This window comes from Pimephales promelas, chromosome 8, assembly GCF_988280905.1.
Source record: "Pimephales promelas chromosome 8, fPimPro1.hap1.1, whole genome shotgun sequence".
Lineage (NCBI taxonomy): Eukaryota > Metazoa > Chordata > Actinopteri > Cypriniformes > Leuciscidae > Pimephales > Pimephales promelas.
The window spans coordinates 3,009,766-3,032,656 of record NC_142776.1 but is presented as its reverse complement, the minus strand read 5'-3'; the positions used below and the strand labels follow the sequence as shown (position 1 = coordinate 3,032,656).

The following is a 22,891-nucleotide window of genomic DNA, read 5'->3' as shown; positions in this document are numbered from 1 at the left end:
GAGTAGCTGCACACAAATTAAAAATAAATAGGGGGAAATGGGGCATCCTTGTCTGACTCCTCTAGACAAACTAAACCTTGGGGATGTGCCACTCTTTAATTTAATCGAACAGCTTCCATTATTGTAAAGAGTTTTGATTACTTTGCAAAATTTCTCCCCAAAACCAAATCTATGTAATGACTTAATAATGAATTGGTGCTCTAAAGAATCGAACGCCTTATAAAAATCTAAAAAAAAAGAATAAAGCTGTCCTCCTGTATCAATTCTGAATAATCTAAAAGATCAAGAACTAACCTTATATTATTAACAATATGTCTATTAGTCATGAAACCAGATTGCGTCTCATCTATTACAGAATCCAAAACAGATTTTAATCTTTTAGCAGACAAAAGAGCTAAAATTTTATAATCATTGTTGAGCAGAGATACAGGACGCCAATTGTCAATTAAAAGTAGATCTTTCTTGGGTTTTGGAATTAAAGTAATTAATCCTTGAGTGAGAGTTGGGGGGAGAGTCTCATTCTGTATACTTTCTTCAAAAACCTTAAGCAAAAAAGGGGATAACTCTTCAGAAAATTGTTTGTAGAATTCTGCGCTTAGCCCGTCAGTTCCGAGGATCCTGGGAAGTGTCGTGAAAGACAGCTGCAGGATGACGTCTTTACTGTCTTTCTGGGTCTTGAAAGTGGTATTTGCGTATAGACGGTCAATGGAGGAACAGAAATCATAAAAAAAGTGTTTCATCGTGTGTTCTGAAGATGAACGAAAGTTTTATGGGTTTGGAACGACATGAGGATGAGTAATACTTTTAATTTTGGGGTGAACTAACTCTTTAAAACTGCAAATAGTTCCTTTTCAAATAAATGATTAGGGGAGAGCGGGGCACAACCTAACGCATTTTGGTTTTGGCTCAGATAATTAAAAAAAATAATTAGGTTAGATTAATTTTTTTTTTTTTTTACACAAGCAACATACACATCTCTGCTACAAATGACCACTTAAAGTTTGTTAGTTGTAACACTTGTGTGTAACACACTTAATTCAGTACAATTTTATTTGAATAGTTTACAGACAGTAAACTATACTGTATAGTTTAGTTGTATACTGATACAGACAGACAGGCATACTAATAAGACCATTTTGCAAGATATAAACAACACTGGTCCAGAATACTTCCTGTTTCAGTTTGTAACTGTTTTCTTTATTTCACATGTAAAGAAAACATCTTAAAGATGTTTGTTTTACTTTTTGATTCAGTTTTATATGTTCTGTTGGTTGTAAAAAGCGGCTACTGGCATTTTCACACAGACATACTGATGCAGACAGACAGACAAACTAACATACATACACAGACATACTGATACAGACAGACAGACATACTGATATACATACACAGACACACTGAGACAGACAGACATATTGAGAGACAGACATTTACTGATGCAAACTGATATACATACTGTACACAGACACACTGAGACAGACAGACAGACATACTAATATACATACACAGACATACAAGCTGCGTTTCCATTACATTTCAATTTGCGCAGATTGAAATTGCGAAATACGCTCAATGGAAACACGTCAATTTCGCAAAAACTCCCGTTTATCGCAAAAAAGTTTTTACGCTCGCATGAGGAGGTTTTTCAGGCAATTCGAAAAAGGATTTTTTCGCAAAACTGCAATGGAAACGGATTTTGCCCCATTAAACCCACCCCTAAACCTACAACTCCACCCCTCAGATCTGGATCCGACTGATCTCGTGTACTGCAATGAGGTGCTGTTGTAAAAGTGTCATAAAAGGAGTCTATTTGACTTGTACACTATATTCCAAGTCTTCTGGATCCACACAATAGATTTACATTTACTGACTGAAAAGTATTTGCTAAAAGCTCTCAAATTTCATGCATATGTATTTAAACGTGGAGCATCAAGACTGCATAAAAGAGTGGCTCACACATTCTGCCAATCCACGGAAGAAAGCAAGTTTTTAAACAACATGAGGATGGGTAAATAATGACAGAGTGTTTAATTGGTTCATTATTCTTCTCTGGAGCATGGCAGTATGAAATAGTGTTATTGAACCTAAAGGGATGTACATTTATAAGTATGTATATTTGTAGCTCGCATTATATATTTATACACAAAGGATGATTTTTTGTTGTTGATGGAATCGGGTATTTTTCCCCTGCTATAAGTCCACAGCGAATTTAACACGATGAAAGAAGTAACTTGTGTACGACAGCTGTTTTTCCTTCTGTCCGGCAGTGAGTGCGTTGAAATGAAAATATACGGTTTATTAAATATTTTGTTAACTATGATCTTTACTATGAGCTCAGATGAACTTTAATGGACACTCGCTGATACGCTTTCTTTCGCTGATGTTGCATGGATGATGCATTCTCTCAATCCAGAAGGTTCTATATGCAATAAAAAAGAAAATGAATTTACAACACTTGATCACTGCCTTTATACACTGTGAACCTTTTCTATGTTTTTCTATGTTGTACATTGCAAAAAAAAAATAAAAATCCATCTGGGTGTCAAAACACCACAATTGACTTTCTTCCATCCATCCATCCATCGGGTGTGAATGGTAAAGGTGAATAACTCTGGTCATTAGTGGTCGTGTAGAGTTGATTAGAGCGTCAGTGTGTGTCCTCTAGGCCGAGTCTTCACTCCAATCCCTCTGATGAATGATGTCTGCGGTTCTAGCAGTGCAGTGGGTAAGTGATGTGGCTTTTTGATGAGCTGTTTGCTGTTTGGAGGTTTTCCTCTCTAATGGGAGGGAAGAAACTATTACCCAGCAGCTGGAGAGAGTTATCAGAGCAGACCTGTTGTGGCCTCCTGATACACCACTAGTGAAAGCTGCTCTCACACACACTCACACATGCAGCAGAGAGGAAAAACTCAGTTAAATCAAAAGTAATAAGTGTAATTGTTATGTAAAATAACCATATTTCACCAAAACGCATTAAGAAATTTGGCTTCTGAGCCTTTGACATGAAAACGAGAAGGAATACCAGCCATTTTTCAAGCAGTCATGTGGAAATCGGCTGAGATGGGTGTGTTGAGAATTGAACACAGCTGAGAAGTTTGGGAGCCACAGCATCAACTTGATATGCATGACACAAACACCATACTTCTCAAGAACATCGTGCGGGCTGAAATACTAAGAAATACTGATTATATTGCCAAAAGTATATCGATTTCTACACATGTAATGAACTCAGGCCACACACTCACACACACACACACACACACACACACACACACACACACACACACATGCTGGTGCGAGTAAAGATATCTTATAAAAAGTCCCTGAAGGAAATGGATTCAGTTTATTCTGGGATATGTAGTTTGTGAAGTGAGTAAACAGTAGTTTAAATGTATGGTATAAATCTCCATTCAGAGCGCTTTAATAATTAGGTTAATAGACTTTTTATTACATGGCCCAATCAAACGCTTCTTATCATTTATAGATAACATATCCACACAACCAAAGATTGTGTGCTTTTGCGTCTAATCTTCAAAAGCACAATTCAAGAGCAAGCAGAGTGGATTTAGGCACTCCTAAATGACCCGACGCTGTCATTGCTCAGTTTACCTGAATGTACCTATATGTAACCCTGCTGAAATATATTCATATATGTTCATTTGAATAATACTGTTAAAATATATTCATATATGTTCATTTGAATAATACTGCTGAAATATATTCATATATGTTCATTTGAAATACAGTTTTGTGTGTATCCAATCACAGTTGAGGTCAAAGGGGAAGTAAAAAAAAAAAGGAGAGAGCGTGGAGGAAGAGAGGGAGAACCGCGTGTGTTTTTGGGGCGGGGAGAGTAACTCGGAAAAAAAGTTACTGAAATTGACCAGTTTAGTCAAAGTGTTCGATAAGGACTCTTGAAAGACTTTAATGGTGATAATTCGGTCTGTGTAAGTGGCTTACTCTGCACACAAAGACGAAAAGAAGTAATTTAGCCGCTGATATAGTGGTTAGTGTTTTTGCATGGACTTTTCTATAAGCTAGCGACTAGCGACCTCGATTAGTTAAGCCCGTGTGGAGTTGTGAAATCGACGACGAGGATCAAAGACCCGACGGAGCCGGATAGCGTTACTGTCTGGTGGACTTTGCCCAGATCATCGACCATGTGACTCTTCTCCTCATCTTCTCTGCCCCGCGAATCTGTCTTCTGCTGCGGAATCTGTCTTCTGCCGCTGACGCTTTGATCCAGTGTGCGTGAGATAACATTAAAAGGTACCATTATTTTGTTTGGCCCGTGTGGTGAAGCAGCCAGTTGATTTTAGGCTACAACGTACCCAAGCTACATTCAGGCCTGCATCAATGAACATTTAAGGGGTATTTATAATTCAAGTGTTGCCGGCTATTTTATTTTCTTGGGCCCTTTTTTGGTTGAGTGTGAATGTGAATACCTTTGTGATCTAGTAACGTGATTACAATTGAGATTTAATTACTCTTTCTTACTATTTCTATATTTTCTAAGTAAATCTGTTACACTTTTATATAACAGTTGTGGTTACTTGACTCTTTTGATATTTTAAGTTAAGACAAAAATTTGTTTTTTGGTTTAAATACTCAAGTGTTTATCGGATAATAATTACGTTGCCTTTGATTTCCAGTTAAAGGGTGTAACTATTACTGTTTATCTAGAGATTCAAACGGAAAGAGCATTTAATTCACAAAAGTTAAACACTAATTAGTTCAATAGTGAAACCTCACTTATGTTATTTTGTAGAGTTTAAAGAACTCAGGATAGTCACCTCTCATTATAGTTCAACACGCTAGAGAGGCGCTACATAAATTGGAGGCACCGCTGGGATCATTAGTGTGGGTTTTTTGTTTATTTTTGTACATTTTACATTGAAAATTAGCATTTTGAAGTTTTAGTTAGTGCTAACCGATAAGATAAAATGGAACATATGACAGAGCTAGTAACAGAGTTAAAGGGTTGGTGCCGTGGCGAAGCATTAGACGAGGCTCATGCAGTCATGTTGCTCATTCTAGAGGATGTGGACACAAGTGCAATAGAAGAGACAATGCAAACAGTGAAGTGTCTGGGACGTGTTCGAGTCAGAGGCCGAACTTTCAACAGCAAACTAAACCGATACTTGGTCTTGTGTGAATGCAAGGAAGTAGTAAAAGGCGAAATCGTTCCATTTGAAGTGCTTCCTATTGACGGTGGAGGTCCGTGGCCTGTTATCACCGCAGATGCAGTTACACAAGCCCGTACACAAGGTTACCAGTCCGGACCACAACAAGCTCCAGGTAAACGTGTTGAGGATCGTCACCCATTGTTCCCTGAAGATGAAGCGGCTGCCAAGTCAACAGAGGCCATACTGCGAGCTGTGAGTGATTTACTTGACAAAACGTCCAAGTCCTCAAGCGAGTCTGGAAGCTATCGCCGCCTACGAACTTTCTCTGGGTTATTGCCCACCCCAGCTGGCGAAGAGCAGTTCGATCACTGGTTGGGTCAAGCACGGCTCATGGTGGAAGAGTGTGAATGCTCTCTCAAAGAGAAGAGGAGGAGACTGATGGAAAGTCTCAGAGGCCCAGCGCTTGACATTGTAAAAGCAGCTCGAGCCAGTGATCCTGAAGTGAGCCCCGAAGACTGCTTAGAGGCACTGGAGCATGCTTTTGGAACAGCAGAGTCAGGAGAAGAGTTGTATTTATCATTCCGTTTACTGCAGCAACAACCCAGTGAGAAACTGTCTGACTTCCTCCGACGTCTGGAGCAGTCGTTGACTAGGGTGGTGCAGAGAGATGGTCTCCCTTTTGGATGTGCGGATAAAGCAAGACTTGACCAGTTGTTGCGTGGTGCGATATCCTCTCATCTGATGTTAGTTAACCTTCGTCTGAGAGAGAGGAGAGCAAAGCCCCCCACCTTTCTCCAGCTGTTAAAGGAGATACGCACAGAAGAGGAATATGAGGCCTCACGAAAGAGGATTACTCCTGTCATGCAAGGGGGAAATATAAGGCAGAATGCTGACGTGAAGCAGACTGAAATCCAGAAATTGAAGTCTGAGATCAAAGAACTTAAGGCCTTAGTTGCTGCTGTTGTGTCTAAGCCAGCCCACGACACATCAGTTAGCAGAGAGAAAATTCCCCCAAATGAAGGGTACAGTGAGTGCAGCTCGGACAGTGAGATTGCAGCTTTGAAAAAACAAATGAAGCGCCTGCAACAGAAAGTTACAAATAAAGTGGCTGAACCTCATGCTGCCGTGTCTGCTGTGAATGCCTCAAAACCAGTAGCCAGCTCTCCACAACGGTCATTCAAAGTATCGGAGGAACACTTCTGTTATCGATGTGGTGAGAGTGGGCATTTTGTACGGAAGTGCCAAAGCCCAGAAAACCAGGCTAAAGTTATCAAGAGACTTATTCAAGCTCTGAAGTTGTCCAAGAACAACCAGCCGTCAAGTGATGCCACTGCTAATGCAGTTAACTGTTCCGTTGAGAAAAGTACAGCTGACATGCCTGAAGGTGTGCCTATTCCTGATGGGTTAGTTGGGCCACCTAGCCTGGTGCCGCTGAAGGTAAATGGACAACCCTGCACTGCTCTATTAGATAGTGGCTCTCAGGTGACAATCATTTTTGAACCTTGGTACCAGAAGTACTTGTCAGATATCCCCATTCAGCCAGTATCTGGTCTTGCCCTGTGGGGTTTAAGTGAGTCTGGAGCTAGCTACCCTTACCGTGGCTATGTGGTAGTTGACATGGAGTATCCAGCTGAGGTGGTAGGAACAAGTCAGACTGTAACTGTCCTAGCTCTCATATGTCCAAACCCCAGGTCTGAAGATAAGACATCTGTCATTGTGGGTACCAATGCGAGCCATGTTAGACGTCTGGTGAATCAATGCAAAGATAATGGAATTGATGTCACCCGAACACTAGGCCTTCGGGTTCGTGTCGAGGAGGATCAACCTGTTCTGAAGGGTGCTGTGGTCCCAGTGCTAGAGGAGGAGGCTGGTCGTGTCCGATGGATGGGTCCAGGCCCCTTGGTCTTACCTCCAGATGATGACACTCAGGTCGTGTGTAAAGTCGAGCTGAAGAAACCGGTTGCTCAAGAAATCCTGATGATAGACTCCTCACCAGCTGCCGTCTTACCTGCTGATGTGATTTTTCATCCCATGGTTGTGCCCAGTGGGGCATTGGATGTCAACAGTGTGAGAATCCTGCTAAAAAATGCATCTTCAAGAGAAACTTCCATACCTGTGGGAACAGTGATTGGAGGTGTGTACCACATTGATTCAGTTGCGACGATTCCCCCTAAGGAGACTGTTTCTGCTGACTTTGATGAGAGCATGATAAACTTTGGGGATTCTCCTATCTCAGAACAATGGAAGAACAGATTGTGTAAGAAACTGGCTCAGAAGTCTCATGTCTTCTCAATGCACGAATGGGACGTGGGATTAGCAAGAGGAGTAGAGCACAGAATCCGACTCTCTGATTCCAGGCCTTTCCGTCAACGATCACGCCGGCTAGCCCCTGCTGATATCGAAGATGTGAGAAAGCATTTACAAGAACTGCTGCATGCAGGGATCATAACAGAGTCGCGAAGCCCCTACGCATCCCCTATAGTTGTTGTCAGAAAGAAGACTGGGGCTATTAGGATGTGCATAGATTACCGACTGTTGAATAGCCGAACCATACCTGACCAGTACACAACCCCATGCATTGAGGATGCGTTGAATGCGTTGGCAGGGAGTCAGTGGTTTTCGGTACTGGATTTGCGTTCAGGTTACTACCAGATAGCCATGTCCGAAGAGGACAAAGAGAAGACGGCATTCATTTGCCCGTTAGGATTTTTCCAGTTTGAACGAATGCCTCAAGGCATTACGGGGGCACCAGCAACCTTTCAAAGGTTAATGGAAAAGGCAGTAGGTGACATGAACCTCTTGCAAGTGCTGGTGTACCTAGATGACGTGATCGTGTTTGGAAAAACTCTTGAGGAACACGAAGAGAGACTGCTTAAGGTCCTAGATCGTCTCGGTGAAGTTGGGCTGAAACTCTCAGTGGACAAGTGCCAGATCTGTCTGCCAAGGGTCAAGTACCTGGGGCACATCGTGTCTGCAAATGGAGTTGCCCCAGATCCAACCAAGATTGAGGCTGTCACTACATGGCCCCTGCCCACAAACCTGAAGACATTACAATCTTTCCTAGGATTTTGTGGTTACTACCGCCGATTCATTCGGAACTATGCTGAAATTGTTAGACCACTAACTGAACTCACAAAGGGATATGCTCCAACTCAGAAGAGTAAGAAGTATGCCAAAGATGTGAACAAAGTTTACTTGAAAGAATCAGAGCTTTTCGGGGAAAGATGGGACAAATCCTGTACAGATGCGTTTCATCACATAATTCACTGTCTGACGCATGCACCTGTCCTGGCATTTGCCAATCCACAACATCCATACATCCTCCATGTGGATGCCAGCTTGAAGGGTCTTGGTGCTGTGCTTTACCAAGAACATCCTGAAGGCCTGAGACCAGTTGCTTTTGCTAGCAGAAAAGTCAGCTCAGCAGAGAGAAACTACCCCATACATCAGCTGGAATTTTTGTCACTCAAGTGGGCGGTAGTTGACAAATTCCATGACTATTTGTATGGGGCAAGATTCACCGTACGTACTGATAACAACCCCCTTACGTACGTGCTGTCCACAGCCAAGCTCAATGCGGTGGGGCATCGCTGGCTAGCTGCCTTGTCGACGTATGAGTTTGATGTGCAGTATCGCCCAGGGCGCCAGAATATTGATGCCGACCTGTTGTCAAGGAACATGCCAGAGGAGGACGACAGTGCTTGGGTGACTATACCTCAGTCTGGAGTGAAAACTATTTGCCAGAGAGTCTGTAGCTCAGAGTCTGCACGTAGTATACCAGTCTGTGTAGCTCAGCTTGGAGCATCTCCTCACTGTGTTCCTGATCTGTATGCGTTTCCCACCCACATGGAGTTGAAGTCTCTGGAACTCATGTCCGAACAGAGTCTCAGGAAGGCTCAGGAAGAGGATGAGGCCATTGGACCGGCCATCCAAGCCATCAAGCATGGGCGCTGGCCAGAGGAGGGGAACGTGAGTCCTGAGCTATCCAGATTGAAAAGAGAAGCTGGGAAGCTGTCAATGAAAGATGGATTGCTGTACCGCTACTGTAAAAGACCATCCGGAGATGTGGTCAGTCAACTCATTCTGCCAAGAGAGTTCCGTGAGATAGTTATGCGGGCCATGCATGATGACCTCGGGCACCTTGGACAAGAAAGAACTGTTGACCTTATCCGAAATAGATTCTTTTGGCCTAGGATGTCGATGCAAGTGGAAGAATACATCAAGAACTGTGGGGAGTGTGTTACTCACAAGAGTCCTATACAGAGAGCTGCTCCGTTGCACCAGATCGTAAGCCATGGGCCTATGGATTTAGTGTGCATGGACTTTCTTTCCATGGAGCCTGACTCCAAAGGCATAAGTAATGTGTTAGTGGTCACGGATCATTTCACGAGGTACGCCCAGGCTTTCCCAACTAAAAGCCAGAAGGCTCATGTTGTTGCTAAGGTCCTAATTGAGAAATATTTCATACATTATGGACTGCCTTCGAGGATCCATTCGGACCAAGGAAGAGATTTTGAGAGCCGTTTGATCCGAGAATTGTTGGCCTTGATGGGGATACGCAAGTCACGGACAACACCGTACCATCCGCAAGGAGACCCGCAACCAGAAAGGTTCAACCGAACTCTGCTCTCTATGATTGGTACGTTAGGCCGGGAGAAGAAACGTACGTGGAGTCAACATATTCCTCACTTGGTACACGCATACAACAGCACCAAGTGTGATGTCACTGGGTACTCACCTTACCATTTAATGTTTGGCAGAGAGGCGAGGCTTCCTGTTGACTTGTGCTTTGGGACGTCCCCAGATGGCATGGAAGAGGCGTCTCACACCCGATATGTTACCAAGCTGAAAGAGGACTTAAAGCAAGCCTACAAGTTAGCCTCTAATGCTGCAGACAAAAGGCACCAGCGAAACAAGAAGTTGTATGATCGCAGAGTTACCTTTCAGTCTATAGAGATTGGCGATAGAGTACTGCTCCGGAATCTAGGCCTGAGAGGCAAGCACAAACTGGAAAGCAAGTGGAGTCCTGATCCATATGTTGTCGTTGGAAAGATGCCAAATCTACCAGTGTTTAAGATTAAACGGGAGGATGGAAGACTAGGGACAAAGACTATACACAGGGACCACCTTCTTCCGATTGGACAGCTGGTAAGAATGCCACACACTGACCAGGATGCTGATCCACCTGAGAAACCCAAAAACAGAGCGGGCACTCACAAGAGAAGTCAAAGGGACTCAACACCAGAGACTCAAGAGTTACAGGAGTTTTCTGATTCGTTCTCTGACATGGAGTATTATGTCACTCCCCGTGTCACTCGGAGAGAGCCTGTCCCAAGGGTTCTAAATACTGCCAGGCCAGTAATTGATTTAGAAGATGACCCTGAAACAGAACATGAAAATGATTCAGACCTAGAAAAGGTGGGAGACAACTCTGAACCAGAACCAGAACCTGAGGATGAGGAGTTTTATCCAGAAGTAGCTCTGGAAGAGACTAGTGAAGCTGGGTCGGAATCTGAGCAAGAAGTATCTGAGGTCCAGGAGGATACAGTGCTGCCCAGAAGTGAAGCTAGACCTAAACGAACTGCCAAGCCAACTATTAGACTTACTTATGATGAGCCCGGTAGATCAAGAGATGAGCCTTTAACCATAGTACACCGAGGGATAGTCATTAAAATAGGAAAACACTAGAGATCAGTTATTATGCCCTTAGGAATCCTTTGTCAGTTTATTAGTGTCTGATGAGGACACTCAGACATTTAAAAGGGGGAGGGTGTAACCCTGCTGAAATATATTCATATATGTTCATTTGAATAATACTGTTAAAATATATTCATATATGTTCATTTGAATAATACTGCTGAAATATATTCATATATGTTCATTTGAAATACAGTTTTGTGTGTATCCAATCACAGTTGAGGTCAAAGGGGAAGTAAAAAAAAAAAAGGAGAGAGCGTGGAGGAAGAGAGGGAGAACCGCGTGTGTTTTTGGGGCGGGGAGAGTAACTCGGAAAAAAAGTTACTGAAATTGACCAGTTTAGTCAAAGTGTTCGATAAGGACTCTTGAAAGACTTTAATGGTGATAATTCGGTCTGTGTAAGTGGCTTACTCTGCACACAAAGACGAAAAGAAGTAATTTAGCCGCTGATATAGTGGTTAGTGTTTTTGCATGGACTTTTCTATAAGCTAGCGACTAGCGACCTCGATTAGTTAAGCCCGTGTGGAGTTGTGAAATCGACGACGAGGATCAAAGACCCGACGGAGCCGGATAGCGTTACTGTCTGGTGGACTTTGCCCAGATCATCGACCATGTGACTCTTCTCCTCATCTTCTCTGCCCCGCGAATCTGTCTTCTGCTGCGGAATCTGTCTTCTGCCGCTGACGCTTTGATCCAGTGTGCGTGAGATAACATTAAAAGGTACCATTATTTTGTTTGGCCCGTGTGGTGAAGCAGCCAGTTGATTTTAGGCTACAACGTACCCAAGCTACATTCAGGCCTGCATCAATGAACATTTAAGGGGTATTTATAATTCAAGTGTTGCCGGCTATTTTATTTTCTTGGGCCCTTTTTTGGTTGAGTGTGAATGTGAATACCTTTGTGATCTAGTAACGTGATTACAATTGAGATTTAATTACTCTTTCTTACTATTTCTATATTTTCTAAGTAAATCTGTTACACTTTTATATAACAGTTGTGGTTACTTGACTCTTTTGATATTTTAAGTTAAGACAAAAATTTGTTTTTTGGTTTAAATACTCAAGTGTTTATCGGATAATAATTACGTTGCCTTTGATTTCCAGTTAAAGGGTGTAACTATTACTGTTTATCTAGAGATTCAAACGGAAAGAGCATTTAATTCACAAAAGTTAAACACTAATTAGTTCAATAGTGAAACCTCACTTATGTTATTTTGTAGAGTTTAAAGAACTCAGGATAGTCGCCTCTCATTATAGTTCAACACGCTAGAGAGGCGCTACATATAGGTTGTCCCCAATAAATTAGCATTTTAAAGAGAAGACACTTAAAAGGTAACTAAACACTAATAAACCAACTGTTTTTGGTTAATGATCTGTAAGAATGGAGCTTTTTAAATGCTGATCATTGATTCGAGTAACTTTTTTAACATTTGGGTATAAAGTGTTTGATTTCTACAATGATAATGGTGTAAAAAACGTCTTAGTGCTGCCCTCTTCAGGTTGAACGGTAGCTACTGCAGTTGAATTTGACATTTCTCCAAAATGCTTCATTAAAATGGTTTGATATGAGGTGTGTATACTGTATGGGATGTCCCGTATACGAATTGTCCATTAGTTTTTTCTACTTATTAGAAATGAGGTATTTATGGACCTCTGAAATCGAATAATGTGATATTTCTCCAAAATGCTTCAGTAAAATAGTTTGATACAAATATCATAGAACTAGACAAGAGTTTTAATGTCATGATTTAATATTAATGACATTTTAAATTATGTAGATGTTTATTGTGCCTTTGAAGTGTTTTGATGCACGTGCGCGTCAAAGACAGGAGCGCGCGCGAGGCCGCGAGCGAGCAGATGGAAACAGGAAACGTCATCAACTGACAAACAGCAAAACTAGCTTCTGTCTCTCGCTGTTTTTAACTGCTTTCAGGTAAGTTAAGTTAACATAATCACACATATAATACATACAAACGTTCCTGACACCTTTCTTACATGTAATTGATAAGCCTCTCTTGAATATTTACCTTATAGAAATGGTTTTGTGTCTTCGAATAGTCTGTTAGCATCTCAACAGTTTTCAGAAGAGGTAAGTTAACGTTAGCTACACTATCTGAAGCTCTTGTTTTATATAAGTTTGGGGTTTTAACCACATTTCTGTGTAGATAACAATTTTTGATAGTATTGTTTTGCTGGTCATTTGTCAATGGGTGATTGGAAGTAAGCTAATTTATTTAGCCTAAAATAATGTTCTGTAGTATTAATCAGTGACGTCACTTAACGTTACAAATATTGATTAAAAATGTGATTTCACAAGGAAAAAACCTCCACAATAAAAGGGGGATTTTGTTTAATCCTGATAATAATGTCATATGCATTTATTTCCTAATATATACAGTAACTGTACTGTGCAGAAGTCTTAGGCACACTAGTATTTTCGCCTCAAAGAAATGGTTTTAAGCCAGTTATTTATATATTTTGTTGTAGTGTCTCAGTAGGAATAGGAAATATCAGTTTACATTTCCAGACATTAATTGTAATAATCCAATGAATTTTTGAATGCACAAGGATTCTGACAACAGCCAATGCTCCACATGGAGGTCGGATCTCACCATCATCGAGTGCATCTGAAATTATATGAAGAAACAGAAAAAAACAGACTAAGACCAGAAGAACTGCGGCAAAAAGTACATGACGAAGGTGAGTTTCACAATAGCTGCCAGTATCACAAACCAAAAGACAGAACACAACACAACAGGCCTTCATCCATATGAACTATGAACTTTACTCCAGCATACTAGTACAACAAAGTTCCCTTTAAATCAGTAAAACTGTAAATGCTATTGGCTAATCGTGCCGGCGACGAGGGCCGGTGGTCTACGAAATTTCCCGGTAGATTTTTTGGTCCCACTCCGCCCCTGATTAAAGGACTTCAAATAATTCAAAAATGAAGTCTATTTTCAACTTCACCTTTCATTCTAAAATGCATCGACCCGTTTTCCAGATGTAAAGGACAATCTTTAATGATCTGGCTACATCTTGAGGAAATGAAATTGACGGGTCAATATTAAGTTGTAAGAAAAGGATAATGATTTGAAGAAGTGTCCTAAAATGCTAAATTTAATTAAAAAAAATATACTGATATCATTGCAGAGGCATAAAAACATTTCAATTGCTTCCAGAAACACACTTTGACATTACACGTGTCACATTTGTTCCTTAAAGCTGTTTCTGTACATTTAACGGTGTGGGTCTTGTTCCTTGTTCTTGTCTGTCATGTTTGTCATGATTCCCTGTTTGTCATGTGGTCCGGCCATGTGTCTTGTCATTTGTTAATTGTCAGTTCATTGTTCACAGGTGTTCCTTGTCTTGTAAGTAGTCAGTGTATTTAAGCCCTCTTGTTTGCCCTGTCTGTTGCTGCGTCTGAAATCTCCACTCAAAGCACTACTCCCTATACCCTCTATGTTGGGGGTAGAGAGCAGAGCACTATATAGTGAGCTCATCAGCATAATACAAACCACTTTCGGACACTACTCGATCGTCTCTTGGCGCCGTTGATTACATCATCTGTCAGCTGGTGCCGAGCCGGCTCTGGGCTAAATAGATTTTTAAAAATAAATACATTACATTATATTGAGCTTATTTCTCCAAAATGTAAAAACTAAAAGTGATTTCTGGCCGTTTTTGTTATAATGCGCTACTCCACACATGATTATAACTTATTTTTACGATCAGTGCAATGCATGATGGTACGTTGGGCTTAGGTTAGTGACCATCGGTTGTACACTACTTTTCAAAATGCATTCTGGGATACATTGATTGGACTATATAGGGTATAATAATCATCACTACACATTCGGACAGCACTACAAAATGGCGAGCTCACTATATAGTCCACTATATAGTGAGTAATGGGAGATTTCGGACACAGCGGGTGTCTTTGTCTAGTATTGTATGTTTCTTGTCCAGGTTGCCTGTCGTTGTTCCTGTTCCTGTTCCATACCTTTGTTTTGTGTTTTGAGTTTTGATTAAATTATATTAAAGTTTGCTTTTGGGTCCTTACCTGCTTGCCCTCCAGCCATTCATTACAGAATACTAGACCATAGTGATGGGCAGATCGAGGCTTAAACGGTCATGAAACCCCAAACCAAATTTTCTGAGATTTTAACAGAGGTATGTGTGTTGAACACCATTGAAGACAATGTTAGCATCTGTTAGATTTAATAATAAAGTTAAAATGGTTAAATTTGAGTTTTTTTCCACTTTTTTCGTCTTCCGGGTTTAAAATCTTCATCGTAGCGGGTGACGTCACGTGGCCATGCACTGCACAGTGCGTTGATGACTCATCTGTGTCTCATAATTATTAATGAGACTGAGTTTTCTTATCCAATGAGAAGACACGGCCTCTTAATTATTCATGACACCACGTGGATCTTTCCAACGACAGACATGTCAAACAAACTGAGATATCGAGTAGTAGATGAGAGAGGCAATCATGGGACGCAAGTATTTGTTTTCATGGTGCAAAGTCCAAGTGGGTTGAATATGTTCCCCGCGATGCTGCCCGGGCTAGACTCTGGCTCTGGACGTTTGGTTTGCCATCAACCACGGACACATCTAAACATGATCAAAACTAAGTTATAGTGTGTGCCGCGAACATTTTCTCGAGAGAGCTGCGAGAAGTGGAGAATGGGGACTTCGCCTTGTTGACAACTAATCCAAGTGCGTCTTGCGAGTGATGCAGCATCCCGAGGACTTTCTATCCCTTCAGATGTGTGTGTGTGTGTGTGTGTCTAAAATGAGAAGTCATCCACCTCCGCAGAGCCTTTATTATGAGGGTTCAGAGGGCGCGTAGACTATGCACGGAATGATTTTTTAAAAAAATTTTTGTATTAGATTTAAAATTTTGACAATAAACACACCAAAAAGAAACAGAACAAACAACAACCTATCTACCAATCCCTCCCACCCACCCCGCGGTCTCTTTATAATGGGGTACAAAATGGACAGATAAGTCAACAAAAAAACAGTCACAGGAAATATAAAACATTTAAAAAAATAAAAAAATAAGAGAAATGGGATAAAGTGTTCAAACTGAGTCCTGAACATTGCTTTGCGCAATATACTTGGAGACCTTATCAGCGGCTGTTGTGCAAATTTTTAGTGTTGAGATTTGAGCCAAGTTCACCCGAGCTGTGGATATTTCTAACATTATAATGTCCTAAAGTTGAAACAACCACTTGAATATATCCAAGGTATGTGGTGGGAGCCAGTGTTGAGCTAAGAGGTTTTTTGCAGACGTTAAGCCGGCCAGGTAGACAATTTTTTGCTGCTTAGAGAAGTCAAACTCAGAGTCATCATTCAGCAATAATACAGAGGGTATCACCGGAATCGGATATTCAATGATTTTCGATAAGATACCACATACCTCAGACCAAAAATGTTTAACCTTTTCACATTCCCACATCATATGGAAAAAGGAACCAAGTTGTTGGTCAGGACATTTATCGCAAAAAGGATTGAAGGAGGAGTCAATACGATGTCTTTTCAGTTGGGTCCAATAAGTTCTGTGACAGAAGTTATAGTGAATCATTTGGTGATTGGGATTCCTAGATGAAGTGAAAATGTTCTGCCATACTCTTCCCCAGTCGGTGACATCCTCCTGTTGTTCACAGTCTCTTTGCCATGCACGCTTTATAGCTAGGCCATTTGCTGAAGCACGGAATGATTTTTTTAAGCGGAAAATTAATAATTTTTTTCTGAAATGTATTTATAGTGTTTATATAAACCACTATATATTTTATAATGACATTATAATTATACATGTAGCCTACATTAATATGTTTTAAATAGAATTACGATTACTGTAGGCTAATATATGTAGCAGGACATTCAGTTACTTTTGAAAGGACAATAATAAAGTGTCAGTGTATTTCATAAGACTTTAACTTTGCCAGCTATATATAAAAATCTAGCATCTCCTCACGTTTTACCATTGCTTCTTAGTGACAGTCGATATGCATGTGGTTTCATGACTCTTTAATGAAGCTATGAAACAGTTGAAGGAAATGTGCCATTTTGTTTCGACGATTCGAATCAATCCGACACCCGTCTCCATGACGACACCTAGTGGTCACTTGCAGGTGTTGATCTGAAACAACCTTTACAACGAACCATTAAAAAATGTGTTGTTTTTTATTATTGTATTTTTCTAAAATATGAAGCTTTTAACCTGTAGTCTCTTCACATTGCATAATGTTATTTTAGTCATGAAAAATTTATAAATCAAGCCACAATGTCTTTTTTTTTAATTCTTTTTAAGATTTTTATTCAAAAATATGAATTTCTCTATATGTATATATATGTTGCGGCCACGAAAATGGCACTTGTTACAGAAAAAAAAACATGTTACAGTAGTCTGCCCCCGAGCCAGTGTGTGTGTCTGCCCCCGAGCCAGTGTGTGTGTCTGCCCCCGAGCCAGTGTGTGTGTCTGCCCCCGAGCCAGTGTGTGTGTCTGCCCCCGAGCCAGTGTGTGTGTCTGCCCCGAGCCAGTGTGTGTGTCTGCCCCCGAGCTAGTGTGCGTGTCTGCCCCCGAACCAGTGTGTGTGTCTGCCCCCGAGCCAGTGTGTGTGTCTGCCCCCGAGCCAGTGTGTGTGTCTGCCCCGAACTAGTGTGTGTGTCTGCCCCCGAGCCAGTGTGTGTGTTTGCCCCGAGCCAGTGTGTGTGTCTGCCCCCGAGCCAGTGTGTGTGTCTGCCGCCGAACCAGTGTGTGTGTCTGCCCCCGAACCAGTGTGTGTGTCTGCCCCCGAACCAGTGTGTGTGTCTGCCGCCGAACCAGTGTGTGTGTCTGCCCCCGAGCCAGTGTGTGTGTCTGCCGCCGAACCAGTGTGTGTGTCTGCCGCCGAACCAGTGTGTGTGTCTGCCGCCGAACCAGTGTGTGTTTGCCCCGAACCAGTGTTTGTGTTTGCCCCGAACTAGTGTGTGTGTCTGCCCCCGAGCCAGTGTGTGTGTCTGCCGCCGAACCAGTGTGTGTGTCTGCCCCCGAACCAGTGTGTGTTTGCCCCGAACCAGTGTTTGTGTTTGCCCCGAACTAGTGTGTGTGTCTGCCCCCGAACCAGTGTGTGTGTCTGCCCCCGAACCAGTGTGTGTGTCGGCCCCCGAGCCAGTGTGTGTGTCGTCCCCCGAGCCAGTGTATGTGTCTGTGCCCGAACCAGTGTGTGTGTCTGCCCCCGAACACACTGGTTCAGCGGCAGACACACACACTGGCTCGGGGGTAGACACACACACTGGCTCGGGGGCAGACACACACACTGGCTCGGGGGCAGACACACACACTGGCTCGGGGGCAGACACACACACTGGCTCGGGGGCAGACACACACATTGGCTCGGGGACAGACCGACTGTTTTTTCTGTGTTGTTGTTGTTTTGTGTGTTGAGTTTTGATTAAGTTATATTAAAGTTTGCTTTTGGGTCCTTCTTTGCTTGACTCCAGCCATCCATTACGGTACAATATTCGCTGATTTTTGGACCACATCACGCTTTTGATCGCGTCTCTTAGTGGCAGCGGGGGTATGTAGAGTTGAAGAAGACACAACCGGAAGCTTTTGTTGTTGAAAACTCTCATCAGAGATCGAAACCTTCACCCAGGTACTGCTCCAGACAGCTCCTCAGTCGTTGGTTCTCCTGTAACTGAAGCTCTTTCTCTCGCTTCAGACACAAACTGTCGAGCTTCACCTTGTTGTGACGCTGCCAAAACTTCTCAAAAGAAGCATTGTCATGTGTTAGCTGTGGGGAGAGAATAGGACAAGGAGAGATAAGTCAAAAGACAACACACATTATATATTGAATTTAACAGATGACTAGAATAGTGCAAAAGAAATGCTAGGAAACATCAAATCAAAGTAATGAAACTGCATGAAATATCTGAATTTTAACAAACCTGAGTGAGTTCCTCATCCGCCGACTTCATGGCATTGGCTTTCACCTGACTCAGCTCTTCTTCACTCAACGATGACTTGTAGAAGGGCAGAACCTTCTCGTACTTCGTCTCCATCTTACTGCACAGCTTAGAGTAACGCAATAACCTTTCCCCCTATGGAAGAGACAGAATGGGTGAGTGACTGGATATTGAGAGTATTGCTAAAATTAATTCACTTAGTTCCGGAATGACATAATCTCTACTTCCAATAAATATACAAAATGCATCCCTGTTGTCCCTGTTATAACAATGATTAGGGGTTTCTACCGCAGACAGCAACACAGTGTCGGCCCAGACCTGGCCCAAATCTGGTACGAGTTAAACCCACAAGTATCAGATGTGGCCCGGATCTGGGCAGTTGCTGTCTGGGACACCATTCCTATTTACCCGTCATTTCCCTCTGATTTGAGAAGTTATGGTTAGGGTTAGGTTTAGATTTAGAGGTTTTTGGACAGAAATGTTGTTGCAGGATCAACAAAACATAACTATTACTTGAAGGCATAAAGCACTTTGGAAAATTGTAAAAAAATTCAATAAAATATGAGTGTATATATTAAATTTGGGTGTAATCAACTTACCATAGCTGTTGTCTCCTGTAGTTTTTCAGTAATATTTTTGAACTGAATGACAGGTTTAGTGGCCAGATTTGTCCGAGTGGTTTGGATCTCCTTGATCTGGTCTCTGAAGCGTTGAATATCCTGGACGCGCTTGACACAGTCTGAACGAAGTTGAACTGTTTCTTGGCATTCACCAGACATCAGCTCACATTCCAGATCTGAGATGGACTCCTGCAAAAGTTTAAATTGCATTAAAATCGGCAAAATAATGAAATATCACAATTGGAAGAAAAATGATTGTCCAAATTAGACAGAAACAAATGAATTTTTGCCTAACCTCCAATTCCTGAATGCACTGTTTATCTACCTCCACCTCTTTAAACTCGAGAAGCAGAGAGTCATATTCTTCTTTCTTTTTTTCGTATGAAACATCATCATACTTCCAGAATTGAGATCTCGTCGGCTTGTATTCCCTCAGTTCTTCAATGACCTCTTTCATCTGTGTTTCCACTGTTTCATATTCCGCTTTGTGCTGCAGAAATAAAACAGACAACATATTATTAAGATTATGTTTTTGATTTATGATTATGTTTTATTTCCCCAACTGCTAACATCCTTTTGTCCAATCTGTAGTCACATTTCCAAAACTCTAAACTCTGTCTGGCCGACTTGGTCATTGTGCTCCCTTAGCTCAACTCCATTGGTGATCATTAAAGACTTTAAAGAGAAATAAATCTTTATTCTTCCAAACTTTTGATAAGTACTACTAGTGTACACTTGTAAACTCCTACATACATTTGTATATTTGTGTAATCAGTATTTTTGTAATCCATGATTTATTTATATTTGAATTGCACTGCATATTTTAGGTTAATCCAATAATTATGATTTTGCAAACCAAGACATTTACTTGAACTCTATTCTCTTTTTCTTCTTTTTTTTGTATTTTTCCTTTGCTCTAGCTTGTTGACTAATTCTAGTTTTTACTAAACCCATAAATATGGCACTATGACAAATTGCTAGTGATGTTCCTCATTACTAAGTCATTTTGGATAACAGCATCTGCAAAATGAATAAATATAAACATAATAAAACCAGTACCTTTTTTCTGATTTGTTTGCAACTGTTCTCGTAGTCACGTCTCGCCTCAGGGTAAATCTCAGCGTTGTGCTTTTCCATGAAAAACGTTACATCCTTCAAATACGCACTCTCCTGCTCGCTCTGTGAATGAATCCGCTCCCTGGAAATTAAAAGAAATAACACACAGATGTTACTACATTGGCTCAATCCTTCGCAGTGCATTTTCATGTCCCCATTTAGATATTTTGTATAGAATATAATACTGTTTTTTGTGTGTAATCCTGTTCATGACATCACTTTTGGTGGGAAAACAGTGTAAACATCATTGTCTATTCAGCATTTTCTAAAGTTAAAAGGTATATCCTAAAAAGAATGATCCGATTTAAATTGTCAGGAACTGGTAAACTGGCCAGCCCTTGAAAACAAAACACTACTTTTGTGTGATTGTTTGTGTGTGTTACCTTTCAGTATCATACTCTGAGCGAAGTTCTTCGAGTTTGTTGTTGAAGTCGAGTGCTTGTTTTTCCAGCCGAAGCACATGAAGCTTTAACAGACTGTCCATGCTCTGCTGATGAGAAGAGCGCGACAGCTCTGACCGCCGCTCCATCTTCGACAGCTCATCCACCATGCTCTGTAAAACACACACACATTTGTTACTCCAAGGCTCTGTAATGAAAGTTATAGAAGTAAAACTGAGAGTCAAGTATATATATATATATATATGTTATATGTAGTCACCTTAATGAGGTTGTCTTGGTCTTTTTGGGCTCTCTCAAAGCTCTGGCTGAGGTTTGAGCTGTCATCTCGGGAAGAGCCGGGGATAGGAGGGAGCTTGACACACTGCCCTCGGCTGGACATCCGGGACCTTTCTCTCAGCACAATTGTGTTACGGAAACTGCGAGTGATCTCCTGTTGTTGATACATAAGAATAAGAAAACACCTTAATACAATGCTCAACATATGAACGCAAGCTTAGTGTTAATAATGACCGATGATGGTTGAAAAAACACAGTGAATCCTATGATAGACTTCTTACTTACCCTCTTCATCTCAATTTCTTCTGGGCGTTGTTGAGGCGCTGGTCGTTGTCTCAGTCTAGGAAGTGGCTGAGGTCGCACTGCAGACGGTGGTTGAGGTCGCAGTTTAGACAGTGGTTGAGGCCGCAGTTTACATGGTGGTAGAGGTTGCAGTGTAGGCATGTCCGAACCACTCTTACGTTCCAGGGGCCTGAGCGTGCGAAATGTTTTGCTAGTCATGATGGAAAATAGTACGTTGATCCAAAATCCGACAGGTCAAATTTTATGATCTGAAACCGTACACAGCTGTATTGTGCAATTCAACTGTTCAAAAACAGACCCAAACAGATATAAAATTGCACACTAATCAATAGCTGTAGACTATAAAACTGCACACTAACAGACTATGAAACTGCACTCTAATCAACAGCTGTAGACTGAAGACAACAAGTCACGAGTTTCAGTAGAGGTTTGCAGCGTCTAGTACTGTGACGTGTCGAATAGAATGCATTCCGATGACGTCCGGCAGCAGCAGTGCGTCAGAGCCGCAGAAATTCAAGGTTATTGTTTTGATTTAAAAACTTTAAGAGAGAATGACCTGTCAGCACAATAAGACCATGAGAGTAATGTAGATAAGGCTACTTGTAGTAATAATACATAGCCTATATATTTTGCGTCACTAAACTGTAGAGCATCAACCACAAGTTTCTGCACGGCCCTAACTAACTAACTAACTAACTAACTAACTAACTAACTAACCCAAAGCATATAACGTTAATGTATTATTCTGTCACGTTATACGATGAAGGTTGAGTCCAACAATAATTCAGTTTACTGACTTTCTCTCACCGACGACGTCTTGTTGAGCTTTTCTATTACATCGAGACGAGCTCTGATTCCGACTGATCTTACTTTAAGTTCCGTTGCTCGTGTCTCCCGTGATCATGATAAATGTTTTGCCTTGGAAAACCATTAACGTTAGCCTATAAAGAATACGCCTACAATTTGGCGCGTTGAGTATGTCAATAAGGAATAGAAATACACAAACAATGACATAAAAAGTAAATAAATATGAAATAATACAAATGCTAAAAAATAACGTCTGATAACATGAAGGTTCGGATCCGACTCAGATAATAATATTGTCACTCGCACAATGTCAGTACTGTGACTGTCTAATGTATAATATCAAAATAAAAGCCCTCTAACAGCTGTTTTGTCGATCAAACCAGAAAAAGAAAACTCAGCATTCCCTGCGCTGACCAATTTCCCTCCAGATTGATATACCCCTCCTCAGAGTCAGAAATAACCACAAATACATCAAAAAATATTTTGCTACAAATTACAAATACTTGATCATCAAATGTATCAAAATAAAATACAAAATTGTTTCACCATTTTATCATCAAATGGCCTGTGTTATTGGCTCCGTAACA

At 41.3% G+C, this 22,891-nt stretch overlaps 1 protein-coding gene across 1 annotated transcript; it reads right to left on the bottom strand.

Annotated features, from left to right (window-relative positions):
- Positions 1-18,316: 18,316 nt before the first annotated feature.
- LOC120487031 (dynein regulatory complex subunit 2) lies at positions 18,317-22,419 on the bottom strand. Its single transcript, XM_089133735.1, has 8 exons — positions 21,480-22,419; positions 21,178-21,348; positions 20,901-21,070; positions 20,461-20,599; positions 19,697-19,891; positions 19,381-19,590; positions 18,764-18,916; positions 18,317-18,609 (listed from the first exon to the last, which is right to left on the bottom strand). Exons 1-8 carry the CDS (start codon positions 21,693-21,695, stop codon positions 18,448-18,450), a joined length of 1,416 nt encoding a protein of 471 aa, XP_088989861.1. The 5' UTR covers positions 21,696-22,419; the 3' UTR covers positions 18,317-18,447.
- Positions 22,420-22,891: the final 472 nt, after the last annotated feature.

Coding starts and splice junctions, on each gene's coding strand:
- LOC120487031 (XM_089133735.1), bottom strand. CDS start 21,695: ATGACTAGCAAAACATTTCGCACGCTCAGGCCCCTGGAACGTAAGAGT. Junction 21,349..21,479: donor AAGAAATTGAGATGAAGAGG/GTAAGTAAGAAG, acceptor TATCAACAACAG/GAGATCACTCGCAGTTTCCG. Junction 20,600..20,900: donor TCAGAGTATGATACTGAAAG/GTAACACACACA, acceptor TTTAATTTCCAG/GGAGCGGATTCATTCACAGA.